Source organism: Amblyomma mixtum, chromosome 3 (assembly GCF_055824585.1).
Source record: "Amblyomma mixtum isolate Tamu chromosome 3, ASM5582458v1, whole genome shotgun sequence".
In the NCBI taxonomy this organism is placed as follows: Eukaryota; Metazoa; Arthropoda; class Arachnida; order Ixodida; family Ixodidae; genus Amblyomma; species Amblyomma mixtum.
In genome coordinates this window covers 311,776,113-311,801,814 of record NC_143014.1, presented here as the reverse complement: position 1 = coordinate 311,801,814, position 25,702 = coordinate 311,776,113, and the positions used below count along the sequence as shown (strand labels likewise).

The 25,702-nt window shown below is 44.9% G+C and overlaps 1 protein-coding gene across 2 annotated transcripts in view; it reads right to left on the bottom strand.

The window, feature by feature from the left end:
- Positions 1 to 2,021: 2,021 nt before the first annotated feature.
- Positions 2,022 to 25,702, bottom strand: part of LOC149355617 (uncharacterized) — a 39,360-nt gene continuing 15,679 nt past the window's right edge. For both annotated transcript variants that reach the window (XM_089583953.1, XM_089583954.1), the window contains exons 5-7: positions 14,304 to 14,606; positions 12,296 to 12,471; positions 2,022 to 4,526 (exon numbers count right to left, since the gene is read on the bottom strand). In XM_089583953.1, the coding sequence (XP_089440079.1) occupies positions 12,328 to 12,471; positions 14,304 to 14,606 (447 nt within the window). In that variant the 3' untranslated portion in view covers positions 2,022 to 4,526; positions 12,296 to 12,327. The remainder of the gene's footprint in view (positions 4,527 to 12,295; positions 12,472 to 14,303; positions 14,607 to 25,702) is intronic.

Genomic DNA, 25,702 nt, shown 5'->3' with positions numbered 1-25,702 from the left:
GGGCCACAATCCGCGGCGCATTGTATTACTCCGCTAGCCAGTCACAAAAGTAAGCGAAATCAGCTTTTTATACCCCTGTCAAGCGAGTGCGCTTTAGCATCCCGAGTGACACTTTGGGCTACGCGGTGCTAAACGGGAAAGCAAAGTGCACTCGTAATAAAAGAAAAATGGCGACAGAAAATGAGCGGAATTTCTCAAGAGGTCGATGGAAACGGGCTCATAATAACTGATTGCTTAACATGATAGCGCCAATAAAACGGGGTTCAGCAATTTTAACGGTGAAAAAAAAAATATAAAAGCCAAGACCAGCCAAGACTATCCAGAATCTCAACAACAAACAAGATGGCGGCGAGCAGTGTGTTGCATCTGATTATAGTGAACTAGAATACTAGTATTCCAGTTCACTATACATCTGATTAATCTGATCTCGTTCCTTTGTTTTGTTGCTATAACTAATAATTTTTTTTCTAGAAAGTGTTATATCATGTAAAATAAAGTTGCAAGTACTTTTTATGCACTCTACATATTATTGTCTTTGAAGTCACTGGTGGCGAGGCTTCGCACTCAGCCCTCAAAGTGTGTTCTGCAAACGCACTCAGTCTGAAGTGCGCACTTTGGAGAGTGCACTTATGTTACGCCATTTAGCTGTGCTGGAGTGCACTTTTAGCAAGTGACACTCTTCGTAAGTGCACTTTTTCTGCGCGCTTGACAGCGGTATTAATGTTTGACTTTATTAAACAAGTCAGGTTTCAAAATTTGAGAGCTCATGACTTTTTCTTGTGATTAGTTTCTTGCTTAGGTGACAAGAGGAGTTTTAGAAAACAGACTTTTTTGTCCTGGAGGAATTCTGTGCGCTGGTCCTGAATGTGGGCGGAACTTCACTGCAGACTTAAGCTGTATCTGACTGTAGTGCTGGCAAATCGAACGAACCTGAGTGCAAAAGTGCAGAACTCGTGCAGCACTACGTCCAATCGAGTGCTGAAGTGCAGGTGGCGCTAGCTGCACTGGCAAATCGAGTGCCAGAGTGCTGCACCTCCGAGCTGGTGCAGGAAGTGCAGACAAATCAAGACTAGTTTCACTCGCCTAGGGCACTCAGTCTTTTTTTAAAACTTGTTACATTTTAGCTGAAACACCCAGTAGAGGGACCTTACTCTAGCCTGACCATGGCACAGGCTAGCAGTGCTGCAGAATGCAAAAAAAACGAAAACAGCATGCATCGAGCATGCAGCCACTTTGTTTTGAAAGCAGGGACATTTTTTTTATAATTCACTTCCAAGGTGTCTTCCAAATATGTTTCATGTATTTCATAATTTTTTCTTGAAGCAGATTCCTTTGGGGCCTGAAGTGGATATATCACTCTCGTGAATACAATGCAGCACCAGAGGATTATTGGCAAAATAAACAAAAGGTAGCTTATTTTTGATTCTTGCAATTAGTTCTTACGCCTTGTACTATTCAGCACTGCTTTACCTTTTGAAATGTCCTAAAGAAATGCAGGAGGCACAACTGATGCTGCCATTATGCCAATATAGTGGCGCTATGATCAGTATCCCCAATGGTAGCAGTGGTAACTATCTTATATTGCAGTATTTCATCCATATCACATTGCCCTTAAAGTTGTATGGTTTTTAGAGGTACATCCATTTTTACACCATATCTTCATTATAAGTTATGTACAGTGTTACTGCCCTGCTTCTCATCGCCGTGACAGTAACTGCATTGTACTACTAGTGCCAGAATTCGCAGGTGCTACCTATATAATATAATGTTCTCATACCAAAACTTCATCATAGAGGAACATGCATTCATACAGATCCTTCAATTACCACAAAAACACATGGCCGATAAAATTCAGCAGACTGACTATAATGTAGGCCATATATTATGTCCTAACATGCTATTTTGGATCTGCAACATTAGTGTCAAACAATCTAACTCACATTCCTTAAAAGAGAAATAGGTAGGCATCTGTCGAAATGCAACTTGTTTGTGTCTCACTACTGCGACAACCAACCACAACATTAAAAAAAAAAATTCTTTTAATGTTTCACTCTGTTAACCAAGCCAGAGGCATCAAAATTTTTGCTTGTAAGTACATACTGTGGTTACCTTTTTCTTTAGGCAACCTTTAAGAACAGGTCACTTCCTTGTCACAGAGGAACAGTGTGCGACAGTCAGTAATGCTGGTGGAGCTTCACCGCAGATAAGATGTATAAGACTACAATCCACATCTCATTAAAAAAGAAACTTCGTTATTTAAACACCCTTACTTTTAACTAAAGACCTTCAGTTTAGGAGCAAACTAGGTCAGTAATACATTTTAGGCCTTGCACCAGTTTCGCTTGACTGAAGTGTGCCTGAATAAAAGGAAACAAAGCATTCCTGCTTGACAAAAAAAGGCAGGCATACACGCACAGTTAACGTCAAACTTGAGTCGAGTGCTCAAGCGGTGCCCTGCCCTGCAAACAAAGTGGAACTTTTCTGCAGTTGCTAGGTTCTAAAGCTAAAAACTACGTAAAAGTAGAGAGAGAGGAACCTACAAGCCAGGTGGGTAAAAGAACATTACCTGAATGCTGTTAGCTCTGTTCACTGCTTGAGCACTCGGAACAAGCATGATGTATGTCCTGACAAAAGGTTTACAATATCTGATGGCGTAACAATACAGCTCGGTGAGCAAAGTCCTGACAAAAGGCTTTCGATGTTTCATGGTGTAACGAAACAGCTCAGTGAGCAAAGTCCTGACAAAAGTTTACATTGTCTCATGGTGTAACGAGACAGCTCGATGAGCAAAGTCCTGACAAAAGGTTTACAATATCTGATGGCGTAACGATACAGCTCGGTGAGCAAAGTCCTGACAAAAGGTTTTCAATGTTTCATGGTGTAACGAAACAGCTCAGTAAGCAAAGTCCTGACAAAAGATTTTCAATGTTTCATGGTGTAACAAACAGCTCAGTGAGCAAAGTCCTGACAAAAGGCTTTCAATGTTTCTAGTGTAATGGTACAGCTCAGTGAGCAAAGTCCTGACAAAAGGTTTACAATGCTTCAAGGTGTAACAATACAGCTCAGTGAGCAAAGTCCTGACAAAAGGTTTACAATGCCTCATGGTGTAACGATACAGCTCAGTGAGCAAAGTCCTGACAAAAGGCTTTCAATGTTTCTAGTGTAATGGTACAGCTCAGTGAGCAAAGTCCTGACAAAAGGTTTACAATGCTTCAAGGTGTAACAATACAGCTCAGTGAGCAAAGTCCTGACAAAAGGTTTACAATGCCTCATGGTGTAACGATACAGCTCAGTGAGCAAAGTCCTGACAAAAGGTTTACAATGCCTCATGGTGTAACGATACAGCTCAGTGAGCAAAGTCCTGACAAAAGGTTTACAATATCTGATGGCGTAACGATACAGCTCGGTGAGCAAAGTCCTGACAAAAGGTTTTGAATGTTTTATGGTGTAACGATACAGCTCAGTGAGCAAAGTCCTGACAAAAGGCTTTCAATGTTTCAAGGTGTAACAATACAGCTCAGTGAGCCAAGTCCTGACAAAAGGTTTACAATGTCTCATGGTGTAACGATACAGCTCAGTGAGCCAAGTCCTGACAAAAGGTTTACAATGCGTCATGGTGTAACGATACAGCTCAGTGAGCCAAGTCCTGACAAAAGGTTTACAATGCCTCATGGTGTAACGATACAGCTCAGTGAGCCAAGTCCTGACAAAAAGTTTTGAATGTTTTATGGTGTAACGATACAGCTCAGTGAGCAAAGTCCTGACAAAAGGCTTTCAATGTTTCTAGTGTAACAGTACAGCTCAGTGAGCAAAGTCCTGACATAAGGTTTACAATGCTTCAAGGTGTAACAATACAGCTCAGTGAGCCAAGTCCTGACAAAAGGTTTACAATGTCTCATGGTGTAACGATACAGCTCAGTGAGCCAAGTCCTGACAAAAGGTTTACAATGCGTCATGGTGTAACGATACAGCTCAGTGAGCCAAGTCCTGACAAAAGGTTTACAATGCCTCATGGTGTAACGATACAGCTCAGTGAGCCAAGTCCTGACAAAAGGTTTTCAATGCCTATGTTGTAACAGTACAGCTCAGTGAGCAACAGTTTGCCCTGCAACATTCTGCTACTGGCAGCACAAAGAGTAACCTTTCTAACAGAGTAAGAGTAATGTTTCCTTACAAGAGCACACTCATGAGGCAAAGCCGAGCAGCTGACACTGTCAAGAACCAAGCGGCCTCTGCCGCCATACAAAGCCCTTGCTAGAAGTTACAACAGCAAAACCGTAGCTACTGCAATTTGGAACAGCAAAACTGCATGGCAACAAAGCTAAATGAATATCTAATGTGTCTAACAAGCTTGGTGCCCCAAAATAAACACTTGACTAATGCATGGGCTTGGCGCCCTTGGTGTGGTCCCTGCTTGGTAGGCGACTGAAGGCGCCAGCGCACACTTTTATGTGATGAGCCTTCATGCTGGGGCATTGGCCGGCTCTCCACGTGTCACCGTAGTAACTCCTCCGCAGGTGCTGGCTCTGCATAAGATGCATACAACCATATGGCATGCACACAATGGCAATAGTTAAAGGTGCACAGAAGAGGAATCTGAACTCGTTTTTTTGCCACGGGAACTCGATCTCCACGTTCTGAGCATTCTTAGAAACTTCGATTTATTGCCCTGTGTGGCTGATTTTCCTAATTAAATCAAATTAACGTCCGGCTCCCGCCTTTTTTTAATTCTCCCTCGTACGGTGGGCGGAGTCGACCAACACGTGGAGTGCCTTGCAGCCAGCTCCGTGGAGGCTTTGCTTTCGCTTTATTTTGTTTTTTAGGTTTCCGTGAATAAATAGTTTCATTCGCAGATAATATAACCGCAAAATAAGCCCGCAGAAATAAAAATATGCGCGGACTATTTGCTTCTACGGACTACTACGTATTACTCCGCCGATGGCAGAGCGGCAAGCCGCCGCGGGACTGGTTGAAAGGCACTCCACGCGTTGGTCGACTCCGCCCACCGTACGAGGGAGCCGTACGTTAATTCGATTTAATTAGGAAAATCAGCCACAAAGGGCAATAAATTGAAGTTTCTAAGAATGCTTGGAACGTGCAGATTGAGTTCCCGCGGCAAAAAGACGAGTTCAGATTCCTCTTCAGTGCACCTTTAAGTCTCAGTGAGACAGAAGCAGCAGGAGGAGACTAAACTCAAGGTAAAACACAAGAGAATGATAAGGGTATGACCTCAAAAAACTATGCCACACTTCCATAACTCAGATGGAGAAATATCTGCAAGAAGTGAAGGGAACGGGGTCAATCTTCTCTTCAGCAACTTGCTGTTTTTCAAATATTATTTGGAATTCAAGTAGCTTATGCTTTCTACAGCACAGCCAGGATTGCAGTTACAAGCTGTCACTCAGACAGTTGGAAAAAAAAAAATAGAGCTCTGTTTCATTCTCAGGAACAAATATTGACAACACTTGGTGGCAAAAAAAAAGGAAAGTTAAAGCCAACAGTCACCAAAATGAGGAAAAGCTTAGAGGAATGTGTAATTTTAAAAAAATTTCTGGTGTAGGGAACTTAGTAGTGTAACCATTTTTTAGCTGTAAGATAACTGATGAGAGAGTAAAAAAAAAAACCAGCTACATACCACCAGTGGGACCCAAACCTACGACCGAAGTATGTTGCGTATTCTGCTCTACAAACTGAGCTGTGGTGGCAGCTGTCCAACCTTCTACTTTCAAGTAAACGTGTGTTACATGTAACCTCACCTTGCGAGTGGAAATTAAGGAAGCTAAAAGACATTGAAACCAATGCTAGCATAAAGGAAGGTTTCTATTTTTTTTTTTTTGACATTGTGGCGTTGATCAATGGGAAATGAATAGCGCAACAGGAAGGGAGCAGAGTGGGTCGGAAGAACAATGCAAGTTAATGATACCAACTGAAATCAAAAAGAAGACCATGGGCAGGACATGTAATGTGAAGAGAAGATAATCGATGGTCCCTCAGGGTAACAGAATGGGTTCCAAGAGAAAGTAAATGTAGGCAGGTCGTGGCACAGCATGGCAGAGACCCAGGTGGGCTGATGAGGTTAGGAAGTTTGCAGGGATAAGACAGTTGCCACTGGTGCAGAACAGGCTTAGCTGAAGGTTAGAGGGAGAGGCCTTTGCTTTGCAATGGTTGCAGTTTAGGCCAACGATGACAGTCTCGAACAGATTTTTCACTTTTTAAGGCCAACTCACAAGAAGCGATTTTCCCGTGAAAAACTGACGAAGGCGGCTGGCAGCTGTTCGCCATCGATCAAGCTGTGCTAGATATGCTCATCAGGCGGTCAGCCACCTGCAGGAAGTGGCCAGTGCAGGCTGCTAGTGCGGACCAATAGATACGACCGTGTCCGACTTCCACCCTTCACATTTGACTTGGCTAGCCAGCTAGGGTAGCTAGGGTGAACATGGCGACAAGAGGTGCGCTCATCACGTAAATAGATTGACGACAGCCATCTCAATGTAACCAATACTTTTCTAGAACACAAAAATGCTGCCACACCTCGCATAGAAATATGTCGCGACTAGACCCGACCACGATTGCAGCTGCACAGTGTGGGCAGCCTGCGCGATTTCTCCATGTCCTCCAGTCTATGTTCTGGAGAAAAGGGACAAAAATTTTCAAATTAACACTTGACCTAAATAATAATGCGACGTCTTTTTCGGCATTTTACTGAGACTAAAATCACACCATTTTTGGCGACACTGAAATCATGCAGCGGCCACCTGTTTTTCACCGCATATGGTGCAGCACACTGACGGCACCAGCGTTGCTCAGAAGAGACATGCACATCTTCACAACCAATATTTCATACTACATTGAGCCTGAAAGCTCAATTTTTTTTTGACTAAATTAAATGCAGGTGAGCCCTGCACCATCAGCTGAAACTTTGAATACAAATTAAATCAATGTGCAGATGGATCAGCTTGGATAGGGCATGATGATAGTTTTTAAGCCTAACTGTTGCTACTCAAGGTAAAAGAAAGGCAAGGGCAAGCCCTACTTTTCTTCAACACAATGGGCTTCTTTTCCCTACAAAGAGAGTATGCTATCGTGCTGATAACATGACAGCAATAGCATCGCCACAACTCTGGACTATGCAGTTATCCGAGGGGGGAAGTGGGAGGGGGGGGGGGGGGTGGGGGTTCTAGGAGGCCTATGCCTGCCAGTCGTTGGTCCCCTGCAAAACGGGTTCCTTACTTTGTCCGGCACGCATCAACCAGTCTTGTGCAAAATACAGAGCAGCACAATGGGTGTGCACTGCAGTTAAAGCACAGGACTGCTTTGTGGCACGACTCAAGGAATGACCTGGAGGTGCGCAAACTTCTGTGGCAGTTGCCTTTTTTTTTTAAATTTCCATAGCCCAATTTTTAAGATACCTGAATTTCATCACAAAAATGTCAAAAAGTAGGCCATGGCAAATACATGGTACCTACTGGAGTTCACTGTGAGATTCGAAGAACTTTCCGACTCAGTTGTAGAGAGAAGGCAGGAAGATGAGACCCAGCACAAAACACCAAGGGCCGAGGAGGAGCCTCAGACCACCAGCAAACAAACGTACTGTCACTTTTAATCAGTTGACATTTTGTGTTGCGCAGGTATAATCTGAGAGTTTCTTATCATACATTTCGAAGCTGTATATCTCAGTAGAGTTTGCGAGCGATGTGGTGTGGACATGTGCTGTGTGGACATAACAAAAGTATGACTGGCTCAAATGGAAGGCAATATATTATCACTTGTGAGCGCAACATAACACAGGGCAAAATTCACGATTTCTTCTCATGCCAACTTTACTGAAAAGAGTTTTTTTTTTTTTGAAGTTCACAAATTTTGAGACTGATTATTCGGACCATTTTCTAGATTGCGTTGAGTCCACAAAATCAGCCCGAGTTGCGCTTTCCCCGCACTTCTATGTCCCAGGGGTGGAAGCAGGCTCCAGCTTTTAGGAGCAGGCACGGGAGCAGCAAGTCTTATTTTGGAGCAGCTTTGGAGCAGCAAAAGTCCAATTTTGGAGCAGGTTTGGAGCAATTTGCAAGCTATTTCAGAGCACTTTTGGAGCAGACTGGCGACATTTAAAAGCGACTGAAAGCAATTTTTTTGCAACTAGTCCAAAAACTGCAGAAGTATTGACCTTGGATCCCACAGGCCAGAATTAATTAAAAGGACTGCAATTGTTCTGAAGATATTTGCTAGGGTTCATGAAAAAAAAAAAAAGACATGCGGCAGCTACTACAAAACGTAGTTGCAGTACATTAGCTGTTATTAATTTCAGTGCAGAAAAAAAAGAAGACAACAACATAATGGTGACAGTTTTATTTATATTAAACAAACCCAGAGCACTTCATTGCAAAAACACCACATATATGACTATAACACTGGTGGTAAAGCATTAGCTGAGACAATTAAGGTAAACTGTTTCAGACTGGTTTACTACTGGATGTATAAGAGAAAACAAGCGAGAAATGGATCACAGGTGGTAAGTGGCTTGCAGTAAGTATAATGACTAGAAGCAAAGTGGACTCGAACTAGCTACTGGCATATAAAATACAAAGACCTTGCCGTTAAACATTAAAAACATTAACAACAACACCAACAACAGGTGTCAGTTCACTCACCACAGAAACAAGTACACAAATAGGTTTGATACTAAAATTTGTCCCATTCAATCCACTTAATTGCATCATTCCAGTGAGAACTATAAAGAAAAAGGACCTGTTCGCCTGATTCTGTCACATAACACTGCGCTGAGAATTCGAGCGACAAGACTTGCTTAGTAAAGTTTAAAGCCTTTCGTTTCTGCATAACTCTTTACAATAGCTACAACCAAATCGTCATTAGAGTGCAGCAGAATCTCGAATATACTATATCAGGACTGAAAAAAAAAAAAAAGAATCAATGCCCGCCAACCGGTGAATTTCAAAAATTTGAAAAACTGCTGCAGCGTAACTAACAAGGAGGGGGCTAACTTACCCTATTTACTCGCATAACTTCCACCCTCGCGTAAATGCGCACCCAGAATTTGTTACCCAAACATATATGAAAAAAAAAAAAACAAATGCACCAGCGTGCATGCGGGTGCACGCAAGGTAGGTCGTGGAAGATCGGTTTTAGGGTGGTGGAGTTGGGGGAGAGGGGCTCTATGCTGTCTAGCTACCTAAGTGCATTACAAGCCAAGCAATCAAAGGTAAACTTCAATTACAGTGCAGTGCTAGCCAGCAATGAGGTTTTCATGTGTAAATCCATCATTTTGGGATCCGTTTTCCATGTCCACAATTTCAACTTTAATCATGACAGCAGCAACTGGGTCTGTGCGATGCCTCCAACATTTGCAATCTCCCTCGCCTCCACCAGCATTATCTCCGTCATCAGGGGCATTGCACTTTCCCTTTGCTTCTTGATAAAGTCAGTGACATCCTTGTCCACCTCGTGGTGTCGCCTGCTCTTGGGTCCAGCGAAGGCCATTCACTTGGCAGCGCAGTCGGAAAGCTCATTCCGCTGCTTCTGCTACCGGCGCACATTGAATTTAAGCCAACCCCTCGACTTTCGTAAATGATTTTTTAAAAAAAGTACCAGCCTAGATTCGAGTAAGTACGGTACAATATGAGGCAGTTATGGGCCTTTCCTTACTCAACAGCAGCAGAAGGTTTGGACTCGGTTGATTTTGAGGAAAGGAAAGGCGCAGCTGGTTTCCTGGGTCAGTGGACACCTCAATCACGCTTTGAGGTACATGGCCATGGTGTCCACCGGCAAAAAACCATGCTTTTGCACAATATTTCATGCTTAACAATGCTAACCCGCCAGCCCTACAGGCTATGGCTGCTTTGTTCAGAACAGCAAAAGTAAGCCCCAATACATCAAGAAAAAAAAAATGTTGTGGAATCTTTCAGGCAGTGCGGCTTGTGAACTTTCCGAAATATGCCTTCTTCCATCCCTAGACACTATGATGCTTCTTCGTTGCTCTCCTCTCATTTTACATTCCACTATTCAGTCACATACACCCAACTATTTCAAGTCTGGTAAAAGTATACAGGCTGCAAATCAAAGCTATTAGTGCAATACTAATTGCAGTGATGTGACTGGCCGAAGTCACTTTGAAACAGCTTTTGCAGTAGCCAAAAGTGCATTCTGGTGCAAAGTGAGCGTTCAGCGCAGATATATACCATACTTTCCAGTGTATAAGTTGGGTTTTTTTTTTTAGATTTTTCTTCGGTGCAACCAGCGAAAAATTGCGCGCTACCATACGGCTGTTCCTAGTAACTATATTTGAAAAAAAAAAAAAAAAAAAATTGGTGAGTAACAGGTAAAAAGAATAGAGTTATGACAATTTTACTGCAGCGCGATCTGCTACAGTGATTTGCTTCCGCAGGGCCCAGACTACTCCTGCGCAGTGGCAGGTGTGCACTCCTCAGGGCTACCTGCCCGATGCACAGATAGCTCAACGCGGGTCGCGCTACGCTAAAACTATTTTTTAAATGTTATTCTAGGGCTAGAATCACATAGCCTTGCAACAACCAGACTGAATGCAGCGGCGGCATGAAATGCGTGCCACCACCGCATCCAGTCCAGTCATAAGTCTCTAAAGTTTCGATTTCAGCGTCATTCGTATGGCTGTGACCACTAAAATCGATGGCCACTGAGAACTTCGTGGCAGAGTGCCGTTTCCCCACTTCGGCTGAGCAAAGACAAAGTAAAGGCTGGCACCGTTTGTAAAAGTCAGTGCCATGCACATTTTCGGAGCTCCCTCCACGCCACGGGATGACCAGAGTAAATCCCGGCGTGCAGCATGCCTATTTCGCTCCTGTTTTTCATTACGCAGGATAACAATGCGCCCGGCCAGCATGATGCCCACCTTCACATACCGTATTTACTCAAATAATAGGCGCACTTTTTTTTTTTTTTCAGAAAACCTGGCTCAAAGTTCGGGGTGAACCTATTACGCGGGGCAAAATTTCCAGAAATTTTTCAACTTGCAGAATTAAACATACCACATAAACGCATCCGCATATGGGCCGCACAGTGTTTTCCAAAGGAATAATTAAAAAAAAAAGATCCGTGCAAGGGCCGCACCCAAACTTTCCGCGACCCACACAGGAATAGCCTTCGAAATGCACGCACGTGACCTCAGTGATCAGCTCCCGCTGTGAGCAACGTGCGCTTGATAGCGGAGGCCACACACGCGCACAGGAGCTTCCAGGTGCCGCCCACGGATGGTGCACGAGGCCAAGCTCATCATCATTATCAACTTTTTCCTCCGCTGCGAGCTTTCACTATCCATATCGGCATCAGCATCACCAGCTCCAGTTTTTTGTGGCTGTGAAAGGCCTGGGATCTGTCGTAGTGCGTTAGTTCATAGTAGCTGTGGCTTTTGTGTGCTGCTACCGAGTGTTGCTAATTTAGCACGACGGGCAAGCACCTTAATAGCTACACGGCTGGGAGTTTTCTCTCGAACACGAGAAGCGTCCAGCAGTTGCGACTGCGGCGTGCCTAAATTTTCGTATGCCTCGGCCTAGCGCCGAGGTTCTCGGGGGTCTAAGTCTGGAAGGTTTCTGGCTGGAGATGAAGCTTTCCAAACAGAAGTGAGCATCCCTGAAAACTGTGTACGGCTGTTCCACGCGATGCTGTTGTACGTGCTTTGGGTCCGCAGCAGCTGCGACGGCAGCAACACTAGTGAGGACTAGTAGTCAGTTCAGCAAAAACTTTGTTAAAATAAAGGTTGGGGGGGGGTCTGATTGCAATCATGTAAATACAGTATTGATCACAGTGCCAAATTCGGGGTGCGCCTATTATGCGCGGAAATAAAGAAATGTGATTTTTCGCGACCAAACTGTGCCTATTATGCGAGTAAATACAGTATAACCAAACACTGAGACTAAAGGATTCTCGGAAAAATTGCATTTTCTGCAACTGCTGCCTAATGCAGAAGTATACATCATAAGGGGCGCCAAATAATTTTGTTGATAAGAAAATTTGTTCATAACAATTTTGTTCATATGGAGTTTTGACACAGGCTTGGCGCAGATTACTCATAATTTGTCGTAATGTCGCAGCATGTAGCAGGTTTTGACTTCTGGCACAGTTTGGTGCAGCAATCACATCACTGTAACTGCCCTACACAACACCCACAGGCTTCCACTTCTGAGCACATTACGAACTGCGCCAGCTTCCCAGTGTGACAACGAGCTGCACTTTCACACCAGCGCCCAGCAGAAGAGCCTCTACAGGGATCAATAAAGCTGCAGTTGAAGCTAAGCCTCGAGAAACTCACCCTGAACAGTGGAATCAGCCATCCAGTGCGATTCAGCAGCACTTCGACCGTTGACAAGGTGTTGTGAGCCGAACGGGTCTCAACCAACGCTGGTGCATCACTTTCTTCCAGCTTTTGCTGCTGCAGTGGCTCACCCTCCGCTGCTGGGAGTGGGACACAGTTGGCTGCTGCTGGTTCTACATTGGATCAAGACAAAAGCGTGCATTCACAAAGACAAGTTGCAAAGGCCATTTTTGTTGCAAAGCAAGTCACAAACAGTTGCCTCGGTTGAAAAGCAATTGTCAAGGGCAGTCGCTGCTTTGCGAATGGAGTTGCAAAGCTGCTGAAAAAAAACCAGCGGAACCTCTAAATCAACACAGTGCGCGTTTATATCCAATTTCAAAGTGCCAGTAAGTGTGCATTTGACGAGTGCTCTTCGATCATGCAGCACTCAACATGGTAAGCAAACCTACAGCCTAGCATGAGAAACAGTTTTACTAGTGTTTTTACATTCATCAATAGCAGAAATTCTGTAGTACCAGGAGAACACTACATTATTTTCAAAGGAATATTGAATAAAAATCTGAACTGAATACTGAATAAAAACTAAATAAAAGCGGACAGTGCGATGCAGCTGCAGTTCATGCCGCGAATGAATACATGCGCTTTGCGAAGCTAGAACTGTGTTCCCATGGGCAACGACAGTCACAAAGACAGAGAGAGAGAGAGAACCTCCGTGGCGGACGCTGTCCCATTTTCGACACGGTCACATGCTCTCAGTACGCCACCTTGATGGCAAAGCTCAGTGTGCCATTAACTGCAATGGCAACAGTGAAGAACAAATAGCCAAGCCTATCCAAGCCAGCCCATCCCATCCACTGTTTGAATCCAAGATGGCGCCTTTCACGGCAGAGAAGAATGAGTTGGTTGTGACAGCGATGCCCGCTTACATCTACATTAGGCTGATAAAACGAACTTTTGGTAAAGAACGATCTCCATAGTATTGCCGGCATCTATTCTAGTCCAAAAAAAATCAAACTTTCACACTCCACAGAGTCATAAATATCGGTCGTGAATATGCACACGTTTCTATGAGGTGCGCGATGGTTCCTCAACGAAGTCCGAAATATCATGCAGGTCTGTATTACTGAAGTTCGAAAAATCTGTCGGCTACTGTAGTGTGCTCACACATCATTATTTTACAAACACCTTCAAAGTACCTGTCAAGAAAAGCGTTGCCTTAAGGAAGACAAAACAATAAATAAAGCCAAGCTGCTTTACAAATTAGAGAAAAAGATAAGGAGATATTACGTGCCAACAATATTTACTGAAACTGAAGAGTTCGGCAATTTCAAAACAAAACAAAAATGACAAAAATCTATATGTAAATAGCAATTACTTTTGCAAATACACCAGTGTTAATCTCTTACATGTTGAATGTTGCTTTGTTTTCATGCAGACGTTCTGTAAGAGGTTTTGATATGGCTCATTTCAAGCCAATATGATGCCTTTTTTTTCCCTCCTTTAGCTCAAGTTGTATGTCTGACTGCTGAATATGTGTACATAATTTGGCTAATACGCATCATAAGTTTATACTAGTGAATTTTACTACATTGTTTAGTGGCTAATTTTTGTATACAATCAATGATTCTCCGTGCTGCCAAGACAACCAACAAGCACTCTGTGCTTAGGCTGAACAGGAAACGATAACTCATGTATCAAATCAAGATTAATAAATTTTGATTTGATTTCACTTGATGAAAAGAGCAGTCATTTACATACAAAGAGGATATCAACCATTCCATCAGTAACAGGATATTGAACCAGTTTAAAAAAAAAAAGGCATTACAGCGCTTTCATGTGAATGTAAGTTAAACGGCTAAATGAATCTTACACACAGCTTCATTCCCCATGGAACTAAAAAACGGTACAAAATTTCCGATGGCAAAGGGGCCAAACCCTGCACAAAACAAAATAGCAGTAAATTCAGTTCTTTCTTTTTTTTTTTTTCCACCGCTCATAATATTACCTGTTGACAAGAGGTAGACTGTGGCACATTTTCCAGGCTGCCTTGAAATCCAGGAGATGCTCTGTCTTCATGCATCTTGCTGGGAGAAGCCAACTTGGGAGTAAAGACGGCAGAGTCTTGAATTTCAGGAGACACGACAGGTTCATCCAGCTCAACTTTGATATAATACACTCTCTCGGGAGCAAAAGAAGTGGAGTTTTGAACTTCAGGGGAGACTTTGACTTCATGTTCCCCGAAGGAGCCCAACTTGGGAGCATAGAGAGGAGGAGGGCCTTGTTCATACGACCTCCTGGTAGAATCCGCCTGGGAATTTGAAAAGAGAGGAGAATAAAAGACCATTTTCATTTTCACTCCGAGCACACTTGTTTTTCCATACAGGCACAGCTTTGGTGGAGGTATTTGCACTGTAAAGACCCTGCAGAATTCTATAAACTCCACAAGTACTGCATTTATGACAATGCAATGAAACTTTTTCTACTGAAAATGGAAGTGAAAAGTCGCCCTTTGTGCTATTAATTCAATATTATGCACAGACAAAGGCACACCATGCCAGGCCTACTCTCATATTGGTTGATGTGCCGGGTGGTCCCCAATCTTCACGAAACAAATAAACAAAAATAAAAGTGGAATGTCGTATAGACCTACCAAAGGAAGCTCCAAACCACAAACATGCAACTAAGACGAACGCAATGCATCACATACTGGGGCAGCGGCAGTCAGTGAGAAACTAGTCGCAAGAGACTGCCTACATGAAACAATCTTTTTTTTTTTTCCGAGAAGCAAGCCATTAGGCATAAATTGAGAAAGGGGGAATGGCATGCAGGAGATCAAGAGTTAAAAGCAGTGAAGACCAGTTTCGGTGAGGTAGTCATATTGTTCATAGTCCACTTCACATAATCACCTTCGCAGTTCCACCGCAGGCCCACCTGAGCCGTTTTCTAACAAGAGCCATCGTAGGGCACATCCACAACAAGTGCCGCGCATCACAAATGTCTGGTGTAGCACCAGGGTGAAGGCACCTGTCAGTTGCTGGCAGATCTTTATCATGCCACCGATGACAGACAGGTGGGGTCAGAGCTGCCCCTGACCAAATCTGGCGCACGGATACCTCCTCCTGCCAAGTAAGACTACGGGGGAGATGGTGCAAACACGGAGGAATTAAAGCGTGTGTTCGACGGTGCAGAACTTGTGAATCGGAAACATGGGACAGGAACAGATCTGGAAGAAGAGGGGAAGGTGGCAGGCCGTCTGATATGTCAAGGTGTGTTATAGCATCTGCATAAATGTTATGTGGATCGTGAGCATGGCTGCAAATCCAGTGCACGCACACAGGACATGGGTACTTTGCGCAGAGCAGATGAATTGATTCAGCAATCTGGAATGTGCGTAGAACAGCCTTAAGTTGTTTAAGGGCGGCAAGGAGTCGCTGCAAAGATGAACTGTATTGAATGTGGGAACGACAGAAGGCTTGGTTTGGTTTATTGGGGTTTAACGTCCCGAAGCAACTCAGGCTATGAGGGACGCCGTAGTGAAGGGCTCTGGAAATTTCTACCACCTGGGGTTCTTTAACGTGCACTGACATCACACAGCACACGGGCCCCTAGAATTCTGCCTCCATCGAAATTCGGCCGCCGCAGCCGGGATCGAACCCGCGCCTTTTGGGACTCACTCAAGTGAGGCAATATGAGCGCACTCATGAGTGAGCGCGTCAACATATGGAGATTCGACGACGCAGCAGGGTCCAGGCAGGCTCAGCAAACCCGGCCTTTAAGCCTGACCTCGAAGGCCATGCCTCATGATAGCTCTCGCTCGTCTCATGCACTGAGATATGGCGCTAGTTTATTAGCTTCCGTTATCAAGAGCAAAAGGTGCTTTTGCTATGTGCACAACATGACAATGATAAAGTTAATACCGTATTTACTCGCATAATAGGCGCACTTTTTTTCCAGAAAATCCGGCTCAAAGTTCGGGGTGCGCCTATTACGCGGGGTAAAATTTCCGGAAATTTTTCGACTCGCAAAATTGAACACACCGCGTAAACGCACTCGTGTATGGGCCGCACCCCGTTTTCGCGAAGAAAATGTTAAAAAAAAAAGGTCCGTGTAAGGGCCGCACCGAAACTTTCGGAATGCACGCGCCGAGGCCTCCGCGATCGGCTCCGGCTGCGCGCAACGGGCGCTTGATCGCGGAGGCCACACACGCGCACAGGAGCTTCCAGACGCCGCCCAAGGCCAAGCTCATCATCATCATCATCGTTTTCCTCCGCCGCGAGCTTTCGCTATCTATATCGCCATCAGCATCTCCAGCTCGTTTTTTTTTGTTGTTGTTGTTGCTGTCAAGTGCCGGGATTTGCGGTAGCGTGATAGTTATCGTGGTTTATGGCTTTGCCGCGGAGCGTTGATTTTTTAGCTCGACGGGCAAGCACCTTAAAGGGTCAGTCTACTGAATTTTATCGACCATATTTTCTTTGCGGCAACCGATAGCTCTTTACTCAAATTACCGTTTAGCCAGCTGTGGTGCCAAGGAGTGCGGTAGAACATTTTAAAACAGAATTTATTAATGTGGGAACACATCTGTATGAGACGGTAGTCTCATCTGGCAACCATCTGAATTTCCGCAACGTGGCGACAAACATGGCGGCGCCCGTCGAAGCCGGACCTCTCGCTTCGGACTGAATTCTCGTTGTTGCTGCCTTTTTCAGTGCGTTCACTGGCCATAAATGGGGCGCCTGTCTTTCGCTTCGTCTCATCTCGCCTATAAGAAAACATATAAGAGATAATTTTGCTTTATTTTAATGATTAGAGTGATGACTCTGCCGCTCCTAGGCTTAAGTGGAGAGTCTGTTTGTTTACAGCAATGGTTGCCGTCCTGACGACCAGATGGCACCACTATAGGCTGAGTTTATTTTTGCGTCTCTGCTAGCATACGCTGAACTAAAAGTGGGAATGTGCCTGCGTTTTGCGTACGTGTAACTATAAATATTCATGTGATTTACAGAAAAAGCGAGCGGTACGCCTTCTACAGTTTACTAGAACAAAACGTGCGTTTCTCTGACATTGAGGCATACAAATGGTACGTAGTATATTCACTTATGCTTCTACAAAAAAAGACTACCACTTTCTTGAACAAAATGAACGTTTGGGGTCGCCACCATGCTTTTTTACGCGACTTTTAACGCCGAAATAAAATATAAATTCCTGCCTAAACCGGGCGCAGACCCCTCGTTATTGATGTTATAGGGTGCCAACTACCAGAATATGCCATTATTTATACATTCATCTCAGTAAGTAGACTGACCCTTTAACAGCTACACGGCTGGGAGTTTGCTCTCGAACGCGGCAAGCGTGCGGCAGGTCGGAAAATACGACGTGGCCGAGAAGTGCGGCAGTTGCGACTGCGGCGTCCCTAAATTTTCGTACGCGACTCCAAGTGCCGAGGTTTTCGCGGGCCTAAGTCGGGAACGTTTCCGGCTGGAGATGAAGCTTTCCAAACAGACATTTAAAGTGAGCATCCCTGAAAACTGTGTGCGGCTGTTCTATGCGATGTCGTTGTACGTGCTGTGGGTCCGCAGCAGCAGCGACGGCAGCAGCACTAGTAGGGACTAGTAGTCAGTTCAGCAAAAACTTTGTTAAAATAAAGATTGGGAAGCGGGGGGTGGCGAGGCGTCGGCTTGCAATCGTGTAAATACAGTATTGATCACAGTGCCAAGTTCGGGGTGCGCCTATTATGCACGGAAATAAAAAAATCTGATTTTTCGCGCCCTAACTAGGGGTGCGCCTATTATGCGAGTGCGCCTATTACGCGAGTAAATACGGTACATTGACTTCGTGTTGCGACCTCCCCCCCCCAAACGGAGATCAGTGTTACACCTTTTAACAGTTATAGCTATATCTGTGAAAGCAGTGCTTCGCTATTTCTCACAAGCAGCGAATATTCATAAAAATATATGGTTCATTTTCGATTCAGCTTGGAGAAAGTACTATTTGCACAACCCTACTCCCTAGGCAATTGGGCGCAGTAAACTACTGCTAGAGAGAGTACAATAGCCAGTATACGCTATCAGAGTACCAGTTCTTAGTGTACTGTCACTTTTAAAACTTCACATAATTTTTTAGGATGTCATGTCTTTAGAGAAAAACTAAGAATGCCATCGTGTATGGGAACTCTGTTCCCATCAATTCATTTTGTAAAGAGGAAGATGAGCAGCGGCGGGAGCCGCACCACCAGCGCGAGAGCGCTGGGTTGATGACCGAAGGTTGGACCGGCATTTTGGCTAGCTATCCTTAAGCTATTTCCCCGGAAATCCTGCTACAATTTGGTGGAGGTGCTGGGTACAGCCTTTGGCCAACGTCCTGGAGCTTCACAGCAGAACCATCGCTTCAGCTATGTCCACCGAGGCAAGCCAGTCAACTTCCCCTTCGCCTATGCCCGTCGTTTGCCCTGGCGCTCTCCGACAACGGGACCCAGCCATTTATAGGGGGTCCGATGATCACGACGTGGAGGATTGGCTTGCCTCCTACGAGCAGGTAAGCGGCCACAACCGGTGGGACGACGCCATGAAACTTAACAACGTGGTGTTTTACCTCTCGGATGTACAATGTAATCCTGCTACAAAGTAATTAAAAAGCAGCAAAATGCAATGTGAAAATTCATTAAACTTTCATAAAAAATTATCCAATTATGCTCTAGACTTTGTAAGGTAACGTGTGATCTAAGACCAGCAACTCAAATATGAGCGCATATTTAAAACCTACAGAGAAACATACATTATTGTGCAAAGTTTCATCAGATTCTAGCCATAAATAAAAATTTAGTTTTAAGACGCTCATCTCCCCATAAAGATGTCTGTACTATATAAAAAAAATGCACAGCCGCCAATGGATGGTGAAATGGGACTGCAAGTTTCACTTCACTATATCCAAGTTTACTTAGCGGGATTCTACTATGAACTTCAAATACAACGAATGAAATCCGCGTGACCGCCAGGTTCGTTGTAAGTGGCCTTGACTGTACTTCAGTTTTGCTGAGATATTAGTCACAGAAATTTGAAATTATAGCTTGAACAGTAACCCTACTTCATGAATAATCCGGCTCACTCCACCATCCCAATATATCTGCACATGCCAGGAAACTCAAGATAAGCACATCAGAGCTGTGCTGGCAACATTACCAGTGGACCCTGGTGTTACATCAAAACCATTTATTTTCTCTCTCCTTCCCTATTATACTTCCTCATGTTACCCACCTTACCCGTGTTAATTATTTCGACAGTTCTACTACTGTTGTCTGGTATGTGAGGTTTGCGACTTTGGTGCTCTGTCATTTCTGTTGAATCATTGAACCAGTGGAACCTCGATTATACGTCCCCCGGTCATGCGACGACCCGCATTTTACGACAAATTTGTGCGGTCCCGGCAAAACCCCCATAGAGGCAATGCATTAAAAACCTCGGTTATACGACGCAAATTTTAGAAGGACCCCGCTTCGTACGACGTCTGGCTCGTACTGTCCGTCAAAAAAGGTCGTCAGCAAACGCAGGCCGGGATGTACCGTATTTTCGCGATTCTAAGAACCCCCCGAATCTAAGCACCCCCCCTATTTTCTGAAAAAAAATTTCTGAAAAAAACTTTGCATGCGAATCTAAGCACCCCCTTTTTTGAACGGAAGAGAGCGTTGCCGAGGCCGCCAAGTGCACTTGCTCTCTTTTTCGTCGAGCCTGTGTAGTCGGAGTCCCGAGGAGGCGCGGCCTGCGCGGTGTTGTTGTGACTGAGAGAAGGATGAAAAGGAAATTGCATGGGCCTGCCTACTGGCTCGAGCCAAGCCACCACCGCTGCCAAGTGCAGATAGAGGAGAGTTAAAAGATCAGAGGAAAGATAAGACGCCCGTCGCACAGATAAGCGGGCGAGGCCGCGCTCGCCGAAGCGAGGACAGCGGCGTCCACGGCGCTTTTTGTGTTGCTGCGTTCCGACACTACAAGACAGATGGCGGCACAGAACTGTCTGCAGCTATTTTCCTTTTGAATGTTTCCTAAATAAAATGTTTTTTCTCGCGCCCGTTTCATCGAGATTTCGTCGCGAAAAGGGGCCCGGGGGTGGGGGGTCAGTTTAGATTTTTCGAATCTAAGCACCCCCTCTCACTTTGGGCATCCCGATCGTGAAAAAAAGGGGGTGCTTAGAATCGAGTAAATACGGTAGGCACACTTTCGCCAGTCGATAACCGGTGCGCCTTAATCTTTCCACCTATCAAGAAAACCACGCGAGCCGCTGCCCCGCTGTTCACGGCAGCCTCAACGGCCATTTTATCTTGTTTGTTGAAGACTAGCCCTCTGCCGGCAAAAATGTGCTGCATTTGTGTTCCAAAAAAAAAAGGAAAAAAAAGATGACGATGAAGTTCAGACATTAAAAAATATCACGCTTGATTTTCGATTATACGACACCCGGATTATACGACGGTTTCGCGCGGTCCCCTGAACGTCGTATAATCGAGGTTCCACTGTAATTGAATCATTGAAAGTGTCATCATCATCTGGCATTGACGGCTTGAACTCTAAAGTGCTAAAAAATACTAAAAACGTGGTTAGTGTCCTTTTGTGCCATCTTTTTCAACAGTCATTATCATCAGGCGTGCTTCTGCAAGACTGGAAAATCGGTAAGATCGTTCCAGTCCCCAAGAAAGGTTCATCGTTTTCATGTAAAAACTAAAGCCCTATTTCTCTTACGAGCATCTGTTCAAAACTCATGGAACATGTTATTTATTCTCACATCGTTAAATTTTTTGTTTCGGTCAAGTTTTTTCATCCTAACCAACACGGCTTCCTAAAAGGACTTTCCTGTGACACCCAACTAGCCGTTTTTATTAATGATCTTAGCTCTCATCTTGACTTAAACATTCCCGTTGACACGCTCTTCCTTGACTTTGAAAAAGCTTTTGATAAGGTACCCCACAAAAGATTACTACTAAAACTTTCACGTCTTAACCTTAGCCACTTGGTGTTAAAATGGCTACAAAATTTTTTGACCAACAGAGAGCAATTTGTCTACGCTAACAAATCATCGTCACCTCTTTCCCCCGTTACTTCAGGTGTACCACAAGGCACAGTGCTTGGACCCTTGCTTTTTCTAATCTACATTAACGATCTTGTCTCTAACGTCAACTCGAACATCCGATTATTTGCCGACGATTGTGTAATCTACCGCCCTATTACCAGCAGAACTGACTCTGACACCCTCCAAACTGATCTAACCCAAATCGAAACTTGGTGCAAGCATTGGCTAATGTCCCTTATTATTACTAAAACATGTATGATTTCTTTTCATCGCAGGCAATCCCATATTCCCTCAAAATATGTTCTTTTCGGTTCTGAAGTATCATCTGTTCTGTCCTGTAAGTATCTTGGCATCACCTTAACTCATACCCTAACATGGTCTTCGCATATCACGAACATCGCTAACGACGCTAACCGCACCCTTGGCTTCCTACGTCAAAATCTTCGTTTTGGTACCCCTTCTATCAAATTATTAGCTTATAAAACATTCGTCCGACCTAAACTAGAATTCGCATCAGCAGTATGGGATCCTCATCAATCTAACCTTTCTATAATCCTTGAAAAAGTCCAAACCGCGCTATCCGTTTTATTTATTGTGACTACTCTTACTATACTACCGTGTCCTCTTTAAAATCCAGAGCATCCTTGCCTAACCTTGAAACTAGAAGAAAAATATCTCGACTATGCCTATTCCACAAGTTCTATCATTCACCTTTAGGATCATCTATCATATCAACAGCTCATCGTACTTCTAGCCGCAACAACCACATCAAGACCGTATACCCACCCGCTGCAAGAACTACATCTCATTTCCGTTCTTTTTTTGTCATATCATCTCGGGACTGGAACGGTCTGCCGCCGGAAGCCGTACTCATCGTCAACTGCATCGACTTCAAGAAAAAGATTGAGGCCATCCTTATGTAATCAGTAATCTTTATGTATCCTGATCTTTATGTACTCTGTAATCTTTATATAATCTGCATGTAATCCGCCCATCCCTCATGTAATGCCCCACAACCGGGGCCTTTGAGGTAATAAATAAATAAATAAATAAATAAATAAATTTCTTACCAAGGTCCTTTGTTTCCTGTGAAGCTTGCCAGCACAGTAGTGCCTAGCTACCCTACCCCTGCTTCTATTGAACAATCCGTAATTATATTAACAAGGCAGTTACCCCGTTTCCATGCTCGACTCTTCTTCCTCAGCTGAAGCAGAATATCCATCCTCGACCTAAACTCTGGCCTCCTGTAGTCTCCCTCTCATAAATCATTTATCTGCTTCGTGTTCGACAATCTTCTGCCATTCACTTTCCAAGTCAAGGCTAACCTGAAGACCTCCTAGTGCTATGGTAGCAGTATAGTACTATGCTTCGGCAGTAGGGACAAGGTCAAAGAACGCACCCACTGCAGATGAAGCGTTTGGGTGCAGGCCATTTACAGCCCTACCAGTGCCACACCTCGCCCTGCCTAGCAACTCCACATTCTGCACGATGCCAGGATGGGCATCCATCATGAAGCCCAATTCATTTGCAGTCTCCCCATTATGGCTCTTTCGCATCTGCTTCCCGTTTGACATTCATAAAAAAAAGTAGCGATTCTTAGACACTTGCTTTGCACAAATTCTACCAGCAGCTTTTCCCTGTTATTCTTGGCACTTGAGCCCCAGTTTCCTGCAGCCTTCCTGCTTCCTCCCTACCTTTCCACCATCGCATCGCACTGACTAGATGTCAGCGCACAAGCCTGCCCTACAGTAAAACCTCGTTAATACGTACTCGCTTAACAAGTAGTTGCGGTTAAGATGTAGTTATGAGAATTCCCTGGCTTAGCCACCACTGAAACCCATGTACTGGCTGATCGCTTAAGACATAGTGGCTCATGAAATGCCTACCGCTCAATGCATACTTTCCTTCGCAGTTTGGCAGGTGCCGTGCTGTGTTGCAAAACATTTTCCGCCTTTCCAAAAAGAATTATCAATGTGCGGACCACTGGCGATACAACATTGCAGCCATTTCAGTGAGGAGCCCAGGAAGCATCGGCTGCTTCTGTGTTCTTGCGCGCGAACGCATTATTGAGTAATATCGTCGCTAGCCATATCGCAGTAACCATCACTGGTTTGGTTTATGGGGTTTAACGTCCCAAAGCGACTGAGGCTATGAGATACGCCATAGTGGAGGGCTCCGGAAATTTCGACCACCTGGGGTTCTTTAACGTGCACTGACATCGCACAGTACACGGGCCTCTAGAATTTCTCCTCCAAAGAAATTCTAGCTGCCGCGGCCGGGATCGAACCCGCGTCTTTTTGTCCAACCAGACCATGTAACCTCGCGCCAACCTCACACTACGCGCATTATGCTGCATGGGATCAACACGAGTTTGTGGTGGCATTCTTCGTTCCGAGCTGGTCCTATGCGAAGCATAAAGCAGCTGCTGCATCAGTGTGTGTGTGAACGGTCGGCACTTTGCCGAAACCTACTCAACCGAAGTATCGCGTACTGACAGTGAAGGAGAAGTTGGACGTTATTCATTTCATTGAAAATGGAACAACGAAGAGTGCACTAGCGCGTGCGTGGGACTTGCTCTTAACAGTCCGTGGCATCTGGAATGCTCGGGAGAAGCTGAAAAGCACAGCTGCATCGAATATGAAGAGGTGCTGCTTGAGGGGATCTGCTTTTCCAGACAGGGAAAAAGCTTTTGGTGCTGTAGCTTAAAAAAGCTAGATAAGAAAGCCTGCCAGACACTGGGCCCCTTCTCTCCGAAAAAGCGGAAGCGTTTGTGGCCCAGCTGAACTGCAAAGACTTCCCTTGCAGTAACGGTTGGTTGTCTAGGTTCAAAGCACACTATAATACAAGTTCGAGAGTGGTGTGCGGAGAGGCAGCACACGCGGACAAAGAGAGTGCCAAAGAATGGCAAAATGGGTTACTGTAACTACAGTTAGCCAACTACGCCGAGGAAGATGTCTTCACTTCGATGAGTCAGTGCTTTTCTACCGACCTCTGCCCAACAGAACGCTGACATTCAAGGGGGAAAACTGCATCGGTGGCAAGCTTGCAAAAGAAAGAATATCGGTTGCTTTTGCGGTCAACATGACAGGAAGCCATAAGTTGCCACTCATGATTGGAAGGTACAGGCACGGCCATAAGGAAACGAAGCACGCTATTGCATTCGAAGTGCAATCACGCCTTCCCCACTGGTAATGAAGAAGCATTGTTTGTCTACAAGAAAGCCCACCAACCTCCACTACCAGCATGCACGTACCACTGCTGGAAATTTGGTTTGGTTTATGGGGTTTAACGTCCCAAAGCGACTCAGGCTATGAGAGACGCCGTAGTGGAGGGCTCCGGAAATTTCGACCACCAGTGGTTCTTTAACGTGCACTGACATCGCACAGTACATGGGCCTCTAGAATTTCTCCTCCACATCAATTAGGTGACGCATAAAAAATATTCGAAGACAGTTGCATGCTCTGTTTACTTTTGACCGTGCCTGTACGCCAAACCAAGGTGTTTCAAAGGCGGTCGATCACCCTCAGGCGTTATTTACAGGAGTAACCAAAAAGCGTAAATGACTTCCTGACGACTCCCAAGCTTTTTGAAGAATTCATCCGGCTGTTGGATAGGTGTTTCACGGCAGAAAGAAGAAAAATCCTGCTAGTGCTTGAGAACATATCCTCCCATTTTGGGTTGGAAAACTTGGGCGCAATCAAGCTCCTCTTCTTGCCACCCAACACAACGGCCTTTGTGCAGCCTCTCAACCAAGGCATTTGTTTGGCCAAGCATCACTACAAGAAGAACCTCCTATGCAGAATGTGATGGAAAGCGGGAAGATGTATTTTATCGATCTGCTAGGTGCGGTGCACCTCCTAGCGCTCTTGTGGCAGCAGATTGACCCCGTTACGGAACAGAATTGCTTCGCGTAGGCCAAATTGGTAGCGCGTGCAAGCGATCCCGAAGTCAGCAATCCCGCCGATGACTGTGACGCCCTACTTGGAGGTGTTGGAGCAACAAGGCGGTGCGAAGACTGTTGACTTCAAAATGTTCTGCGAGGTCGACAGCGAGGTTGCAACGTCTCCGGGCTAGTTGGACAGTGAGATTGTTGCCACTGTTACGCCACCCCAAGGTGATGAGGACACTGAGAACGAGGACAGCGGCGACGACTTGGCAACACAAGATTTCAGCCCTACTGCGGCAGAAGCTGCTCAAGCATTGGTGGTTATGAGGGCATTCGCCAAGTTGGCCCTCATGCAAAAGCTTACCCCCAGTCTCACTGCTTTTGAGACTGCTGTTGTCGCCGCACGGCCGCTGTGGCGGCAACTGAAAATGACAGACTTCTACACGGCAGCAAACAAATAAAGCACA